The sequence below is a fragment of the Pyrus communis genome, chromosome 9, assembly GCF_041283825.1.
Source record: "Pyrus communis isolate YQ-2024b chromosome 9, ASM4128382v1, whole genome shotgun sequence".
Lineage (NCBI taxonomy): Eukaryota > Viridiplantae > Streptophyta > Magnoliopsida > Rosales > Rosaceae > Pyrus > Pyrus communis.
The window spans coordinates 3,669,732-3,678,391 of record NC_142573.1 but is presented as its reverse complement, the minus strand read 5'-3'; the positions used below and the strand labels follow the sequence as shown (position 1 = coordinate 3,678,391).

The following is an 8,660-nucleotide window of genomic DNA, read 5'->3' as shown; positions in this document are numbered from 1 at the left end:
GTTCTCCAGTTTTCTTTAACGGCTATTGATTGAAGCTAAATACTAAGTGGTGGGGTATTCAATACTTAAGGTTTTTTTCTTCTTAATTTGTAGTTATTTAAAGCTTTCAAATCATGAAAACAGTTTTTTTGCAAAGTAAGGGTAATACTTCGTACGATATACGTTTCTTGCCCGATCCTCTCAAAATGAGAAATTTTGTTAACTTGGGGTCGCTCTTTTGTAATTGTTTAATGCTAAGTAGTCATTGAAAATCAAGGGATTTCAGATATTCTAGAGGAGGATAGCTTGGTAAATTGGATAGGGGAATGGCTGGAAAAGTGGTTTTATTAGGCTTGGGAAGCTGCTTTCCAGTACATTAATCCACTTTCTTATTTCTTCCACCCTCTGACAAATCCACATGCTTATGTAGAGAGAGGTCCTGCCCTTCCAGACCCACACACATGGAAGTGGGGAGAAAAATTGAACAAACCACATCTGTGATCTGACCCACCCATTCACATCTCTCCCACCTCTTTCCCACCCCCTCCTCCTTCCTCATCTTATTACCTTCTCTTTTATTAGGGATTTTAAATGTAAATGACTGAGTTGTATAAGCACTTCTACCATCAATAATATGACACTTGTTCTTTTTCAAAACTTATGATTTTAATAGAGAAAGACTAACATTGAAGCATTACTTTATTAAAAGGGTTGAGATCCCAATTCTTATGCTTCTTAAATTATAAAGTTCTGAAAACTGTGTCATTTTCTTTAAATAATCCTAGCTGCAACTCTTATTTTAATATGTTTCCAAAATCCCGCCCCTATCAACAAACATCAGTGTAGTCAAATTAGCTAAATCATTATGTTTTCATGCTAAGTACTTAAGTTTGAATTCCGTTCTTTGATCTGAGAGTAATCAAATTAAAGCAGTATGCGATCATTTTATATACTCAAGTTAGAATTTTTTTCCCCATAATTTAGATTAAATTTAGAATATAAAAGGTTAGTCACCGATTCTCATTCTTTGCTAAACTGATATCGAGCACTGCTATATAATAAATACAACCACAAGCCCTCTAATATATATATATATGCCTGCCTTCCCTAGAGAGAGCCAAAAGACAAGTTATTCTCTTGTGCTGTGTGAGAAAACCCAAAAGATCAGAAAAAATACAAAGACATCTCTTATTGGGTCTGCAGAACTTATTAATCCTTCTGTTCCGGCGCACTATATTTTTTTGATAGATCGTAGTCCTCCTCCTTACTCCTTACTCCTCCTTAGAAAGGTGGGGCTGCTGTGGGTGACTGTTGAGTGTTGGGTCCCTTCCCGTACGTCTCTTTTGTTCCTTTTGGTTTTGCAGACGGATATTGTCTCCCTTGTTCTGTGAAACCCAAAAAACGAATTTTATTTATTTTTATATATCCATAGGTAAGGGACTTTTTTCTAAGCACTTTAGCATGTTTTTTTCTTGTGCATTTTGTTTTTCTCTCGTTCTCTCTTCTCCTTTGTTCTATACAAAAACTTCAGAGAAAATCCAAGAAAAAGAAGATTATTAATATATAGAGAGAAAAAACTCAATGAAGATTAACTAGCTAGAAGAAAATATAGTGGCTCGAGCAAAAACTCAGACAAAATCTGTTGTTTTTGGCTAGACAGAAAACTCAGCATTGTTTTTGAAACTATATGGATTTTGGGGTCTTGTAAAATTCTGGAAACCAATTATTTATGAGTGATTTTCTGCCTGGAATTTACAGAAATGGAGGTTTCAAAGGTGTGAGCTGGTGCGTTTGTGAAGCAAGAGGGAAAGGAGGTGGAAGTGAAGATGTCTGCAAAGATTTTGCATTCTCTAACGGATGAGAACCGGGACCTCCATAAGCAAATTGGGTGTATGAGTGGAATTTTTCAGCTCTTTGATCGCCACCATTTCCTCTCCGGCCGGCGTATCAACGGCCAGAACCACAAGAGACTTCATCCAGGTATTTCTTATTTCTACCGTTTGCTTATAAGTGCAGTCAAGCTCAGAGAAGTTTTGGAAAAAGTGCTTTTAGTAAAAAAAAAAAAAAGAAAAAAAAAAAAAAGAAACGTTGGTTTTGTAAATGAGGAGAAGGATTCTTATTGATGCGGCTCCTTATGATTTACCATTTCCTTTTGCATTTGATTTATATCAGCTCAGAAAACGTAAGAGTGAACTTGACCAAATTTTAAGCAAAAATGTTTTACAGAATTTAATTAAGCAATAAATATTTAACAGAACCATCAGCAAATTGTTAATAACATGTTTAATTTTGTTCTTTTTAATATGCGTTTATAGTTTCACAATGCATGGTATGAACTTTCAAATGTATTTATACATTAATATTTATATTTGTATATATTTTTATCCAGGTGAGAATTGCAACCACGCAGTCGAACCAAGCACAGTGCAGAAAGCTACAGTAAGAATTCAGCACTTAATTAATCACAGTAGTGGATTGAAAGTTTAATTAGAAGTCTCAATCTTTGGGTTATTAGATTAAACAGAAACATTCATTACATGTATTTTGAAATTGCAGGAAAAAATTCGAATAAAGGCGGTGAAAGAGAAACAACGAAACTCCACAGAATCATCGAAAACCACTGTTTCTTCTTCTTCTTCATGTTCGTCTAGCCTGTCGTGTCTTGAACATAAAAAGGCAGCTCAGCAAGAACCATCTTCGTCCAGCCAAACCATTTCCAATGACAAAGACGCTCGGGACCCATCCGTGAAACAACCACATGTTTTGATGCGCATACGCCGGGAATCCTTTGATCTGCAAGGTCTTGTCAAAGACTCGACGCACAGAGAAGCCCGTGGCATTTCAGTTAAACCTGCAGCTAAAGATGGAGTTGGTCACACATTGAAGTACATAGACTCCCCGAGGCCTTCAATAAAATCCACCAAGCCAAGGGTTTCTGGTGGTAATGAGTCATTTCAAGTTCCTGCAAAGCTTCGGGTAGCAACTTGGAGTTCCAACGAAGAGAAGGATGGTTGCGCGCGCTTCTTACCAAAAGATGCTCGGAGGTTCTCTTATGATGGAAGAGAGTCACGAGATGCATCAAAATCCACCATAAAACTCAAAGAACTCCCAAGGCTTTCTTTGGACAGTGAGGAACGTTCCATAAGGAGGGGTTGTAACCCAGAAACAAAAGGAAACTACTCCATCAAGGATATGCAGAGAGAGGACAGGAACGGCAACAAATTGCTTGACTTGCAGCATGAACCCGGAAGCGCTAAAAGACCGTCTAATGTCGTTGCAAAGTTGATGGGATTGGATCTATCAGATTCCGTGTCAACCACTGATAGTCCATTCAGGCTGGTTGATACCGACCAATCTGACAGATCTGACCCCTTCTCCAGATCATCAAGAGCAACCAATGAAAACAAGCAAGATACTTTTTCTGGGATACTCCTTGCAAATACGAAGAAAGACAGCTCACCGCAGAGGAGAGGCATTGATCCGGTCATGAAGCCCACCTCCAATTCTAAGTTTCCAATAGAAGCAGCTCCGTGGAGGCAGCCACACAGAAGCAAAGGTTCTCAACGATCAGATTTCAAGCAACAAGAAGAACCTATAAAAGCTCCAAATACATCATCTTCAGTATATGGTGAAATGGAAAAAAGGCTGGCAGATCTTGAGTTCAAAAAATCAGGAAAGGATCTCAGAGCTCTTAAGCAAATACTTGAAGCGATGCAGAAGACGAAAGGAATGACAGATACAGGAAAGGATCACGCCTCAAATTTTGCATCTCAAATAAGCAACAAAAGCATTTCTTTGGACAGCACAGTATCAGCAAGCCAGAGATATCTACAAAGTAACATATCAGTTCCTGCCACGGCCAAGGGTTCCCAATCTCCAAAGAGTTATAAATCACCCACTGTCATACTGAAACCAGCTAAACTCATTGATAAAACCCACAGCTCTGCTTCCATGGTGAATTCCATGAATGACACATTGGGTCTTCGGAAGCTTCGGACCAGTGACCCTGGTGATAACAGAAAGGGATTGGTCGACAAGAAAACAGCCAAAGATCTGACACCAAGGAACAATCACGTCAGAGATCTTTTCAATCGACAACTCCATTCCACTGATGATAATTCTAACACAAGAACTTTGAAATCTGCACAAAAACCAAAGGCATCGCAAACTATGAGTGAAGAAAAAGTCACCAGCTCAAGTAGGAGTCCAGGAGTCACGAGCCCGAAAATGCAACAGAGAAGACTTGGATTGGAGAAGCAATCTCCTCCAAACACTCCATCATTGAATTCAAGCATGACGAGAAGGCAACACACCAGGCAGTCACTAGAAGCAACCACCCCAGGTAGAAAACTTGGGCATAAGACACCCAATTTGCATCAAAGTAATGTGCAACTGAGGGAGACTAGCACCAAGACGAGAGATATGAGTCATCACGACGATTCCACTTCTCAGCAATCTGGGAGCACCATCAGCTTGGCCTCGCATACAGACACAGACGCCACAAGCATTCATCAATCAGATACGATCACAGGCACGCATTTCAACAAGCATAACCAAAAAATAAAGGTAAGGGTGTCCTAGTTCTCATTCATTCCTGTAAGCTATTTTCTTATCTGGGTTCACAGATGTTCTGTTTTCTTTCCCACAGCACCCAGCAGTGGGGTTGATTGATGACAGGTCAATGGCAGAAACTAGGAAAGCTTCCTCCGAACAACCAAGCCCTGTCTCTGTTCTTGATTCCACATTCTATCGCGATGACTCACCATCTCCAGTGAAGAAGATATCAAGTGCCTTCAAAGGTATAGTTCTTGTGCAACTGAGCCCTTACATGTAGTACAGAATGCAAGACGTATATTAAATTTCCTCGAATTTCTTGCTGCAGACGATGAAGCACAAATTCTGGAGATAGCAGAGTATGACCCAATGAACCAAGCTCTGTTATCCAACAACACAATGCCCAGTCTTGGGGCAGAAATTGATCATAAAAGATTAGAGAACCTGATTCAGAATCATCGATGCATGAGCAGGACACATGAGGACCCCATCACTGGTCCCCTCTGTGACAGTACAAATCCAGACCACATGTACATTTCAGATATATTGCTGGCATCAGGTATTCTCGGGTACCTTGAATCTGCCTGGACAACCAGTGAGCTGAACACATCAGACCACCTGATCAACCCTAATTTGTTCCTTGCACTGGAAGATATCAGAACAAATACAATGCCTTCTGATCTCCAGCCTAAACCTGATGAGAAAATTCAAAGAAAACAAGTATTTGAGGTTGTTAATGAATTCCTTGTTCACAAACTAGTGGTGGGAGATTCTTTGAAGCAGTGGTTCCCACCAAACAAGCTGGCAGATGGGAAACCAAGAAGCCAGCAGCTTCTGAAAGAATTGTGTTCAGAGGTTGATCAGCTACAGAGAACGAACTTGAATGGCAGCCTGGATGACGAGGATGAAAGTTTGAGAAACATCTTGTTAGAAGATTTCACGGATAAAGCAAAGAACTGGACAGAGTGTGACAGTGAAATTCCTTCTGTAGTGTTGGATGTCGAGCGGTTGATCTTTAAAGATTTGATAAATGAAATTGTGAGTGATGATTCAGTTGGCCTGCATGGTTGGTCCGGTGGGCATTGCAGGCAACTTTTTTCTGAGAAGGGGCTAAGGAAATATTGATTTCAAAAACTCAAATGGCAGCTTAGATGATGAGGAAGATAGTTCGTGAAGCATCATATCGCCAGATAACACATCAATCAAGGAATTGGGCGGATTGTGACGGTTAAATTCAGGGTTTGGTGTCGGATGGTTGATCTCTAACGCTCTGTAACTGAAGTTTTGAATGGTGGAGATGTAGCTGGTTTGCACATGGTTAGTGGTAGGCATTGCAGACTTGCCAAGAAGGGGCAGTTGATAACATTGATCTTTTCCATCAAAAAGAATATTCTTATGTAGTCTTAATCATTTCCTTGGAGTCCTTTACCTCTTTTGTTTTTCTTTTCCAGGTTTTGTTGGATAGAACAGGAGAGGGAGGAATATTTTATTTTAAGGTCATAACTATTGTGTAGTTTTTATCTTCTGTAAAGCCACAAATAACTACTGGTAAAAATTTAGTCTCTAGCATGTAAATCTTTGATAGAGGACACAGATCTATAATACAATTATGGTGTATGCATCTTTCCCTTCCAATTTCTCATTCCAGTTACGCGCAATTTATTGGACAGGAAAACACATTCAACCTTTCTCTGCTCTATAAATAAGAAACTAAACATCAATTTTGACTCTGTTTCGTTTACACGTTGATAAATCAACAAAGTACACAACAGATTAGCAATAATATAATACTTGTGCACGCATTGAGAGTAGTATCATAAAATAACGAAAACAAAATAACTTCTATTAGAAAGAATCATTAACTGGTGTATCACTGCAACTGACACTAACATACCTTTGAAACTCGTTAAAGTGGGAAAATTCCCTCCAGAATTTTGTAATATCCATTGTACAATGTCCAGATGCAGACAACTATGCGAGCCAGCTTCCACTGCCAGTATCCTAAAACAAGTGTACAAATTCTAGTAAAAAAACAACCTAATTTACAACTCAGCAAGCTCCTCTGGGTTTTCCATGGAATCCTTCAGAATTTTCTCAGCCCTCCTTTTCTTTTCATCCTTCTCAAATTCTCTTTCAAACAAGGAATAGGTTTTCCGAAAACCCTTGTTGTATGGGCTCGAATGAAACGTAGTACTTAAGGACTTCTTTGCAATTCCAACCTTAAATTGCACAATTGGTCTTCTGCTCACAAGAATCTCTTTCTGCCCCTCCTCTGATTCACATGATCCACTCTTCATTGTTTCAATAGCTGGAGCAAGGGTCTCCAGCAGTGAACACTGATTCAGGACATGGTTCTCAGCAACAACATTTCCCGCTGTGGCTTCACTTGAAATTTTAGATGGAAAAGCAACATGAGATACATCCGTCTCCCCATATTGCAGAGGAATAGCAAGAAAAGGGTTACTTTCTCTTGCTTGTTTTGCCTTATCAGCATCTTCAGACTCAACAGAGGGTCCCTCCGACCCGTTGCATAACAGCCTCCGCTGCAAATTGAATAGAGACCGCTCCACATTTCTCTGTTGTTTTTCTTGCTCAACCATATCAGTTTGAGGTTCTATAGCTCTCTCATTCAATATGGGTGACTGGGCATATGTATGTGGTTCAGGAAAAGCAGGCAACCAACTAGGTATATGCTCACCAGGTGTCTCTACGCCGCTTTGCCAAAAACTAGGATTCAGATTTCGGTCCTTAACAACTGGGAATTGAAGAATAGAGTAGGAAAATGGAATATGCTCAGTTTCAGCAACATACTGAGCAATTTCCCTAACTGTCCCTGAACTTGTAAGACAATGATCAACATCTGAAGCACCTAAAAATCCCTGCACCAAGCCCAAATCTTCCAACCCTTGAATGATATCAAAAACATTGCATTCCGTTCTACCAGCTAAATTAGCATATAAATGTGCAGTCTTTCCAATGTTATGAATGTACTGAACAGCAACATCAGAGAGGTTTTCGAGAGCAGACAACTGGAACGTCTGAAACCCCACTATCTCACATACTTGCGCTATTGCAATCTTTGCAATTGCTCGTGCAAAGTCATCACCACTCGATTTTCTCTGTGTTCTATTGTGTTGTTCATGCTCTCTTCGACTCTCCACACCCCCATCGGTCATATTCAACCCCTCATATCAGGCCACCCAATGCAGTATAATCAAAACCAACATTCTTCGTGAAACCCTGCCAAACCCCACCTTATCTACCCGCCAAAAATCATCAATTTATCGATTATCCCTCGGTGTTCTTCCTAAGAAAATGCAAGAAACAAACAACATAAGATAAAAGAACTTCACTGAGCTGGACCTGATACAACGATTTGATTTTTTTTTTTTCGTTTCGGTTATGAAATCTTTTCTCAGCGAAAGGGAGCTTCCAATCAATGGAACTACTAGCCGTTACAAATTACAAAAACAAAATGCAAAAATATTTATATAAAAAAAAATGAATCAAAGCTTAATATTCTGGAGCTTTCTCGAAATTAAAAAAGCAAACCCTAAAACTTCTGACCTGGAATTCAAATCAAACCAATTGAGTTGAAAAAAAGGCGCAAACTACAGAAAGAAAGAAACTTTGAGGAGGAAGTTTACCGGTGAAATCCACGCTTTTACGATCCAATTGAAGCACCGGCGGAGCAGAGGCTGAGCTCAGAGATACGGCGGCGCTCGGAACACCGTTCGATCCGAATTGAGTGCATAAAAGGAAAAAAAAAAAAAAAAAACCGTTTCTTTGAAGAGAGAGATTGAATTTTGTGGTTGGGCTAAAACCCTAGAAAAACCTCTGGATCGAGAAGGGCGTTGAAGCTTGTATGGGAGTTTGGGAGCTCTCAAGCTTGTCACCACTTGCGAACGAGAAGAAGGGAATCGGGGAGAGGGGGAGAGAGAGAGAGAGAGGGAGGGAAAGGAGAGAGAGAGGTTTTTCCACGACTTGTCGTTTTTAGAGCGAGGACTGATGAACTTTGCGACAAGTAGTATAAATCTTTCTCCCGGTGTCTTAAGGATGCTTGAAACACATTTCGGTCAAATTACTTGTTTTTACTTAAAAAAATAATAATAATTAAATAAATTGAG

General features: G+C 39.7%; 2 protein-coding genes across 5 annotated transcripts; one reads left to right on the top strand and one right to left on the bottom strand.

Annotated features, from left to right (window-relative positions):
* The first annotated feature begins 433 nt into the window (after positions 1-433).
* On the top strand, positions 434-6,168 carry LOC137738950 (protein LONGIFOLIA 1). 4 transcript variants are annotated; one of them, XM_088700378.1, is made up of 6 exons: positions 434-1,411; positions 1,738-1,959; positions 2,369-2,418; positions 2,536-4,545; positions 4,628-4,778; positions 4,862-6,168. In XM_088700378.1, exons 2-6 carry the CDS (start codon positions 1,806-1,808, stop codon positions 5,656-5,658), a joined length of 3,162 nt encoding a protein of 1,053 aa, XP_088556504.1. In that variant the 5' UTR covers positions 434-1,411; positions 1,738-1,805; the 3' UTR covers positions 5,659-6,168. The 4 variants fall into 4 exon arrangements, with proteins under 4 accessions (XP_088556504.1, XP_088556505.1, XP_088556506.1 ...); XM_088700379.1 differs by having other exon boundaries at positions 998-1,311; XM_088700380.1 differs by having other exon boundaries at positions 1,009-1,268.
* Positions 6,169-6,355: 187 nt separating this feature from the next.
* On the bottom strand, positions 6,356-8,555 carry LOC137738951 (transcription initiation factor TFIID subunit 8-like). The gene is made up of 2 exons (XM_068478420.2): positions 8,181-8,555; positions 6,356-7,840 (listed from the first exon to the last, which is right to left on the bottom strand). Exon 2 carries the CDS (start codon positions 7,707-7,709, stop codon positions 6,576-6,578), a length of 1,134 nt encoding a protein of 377 aa, XP_068334521.2. The 5' UTR covers positions 7,710-7,840; positions 8,181-8,555; the 3' UTR covers positions 6,356-6,575.
* Between the last annotated feature and the right edge of the window lie 105 nt (positions 8,556-8,660).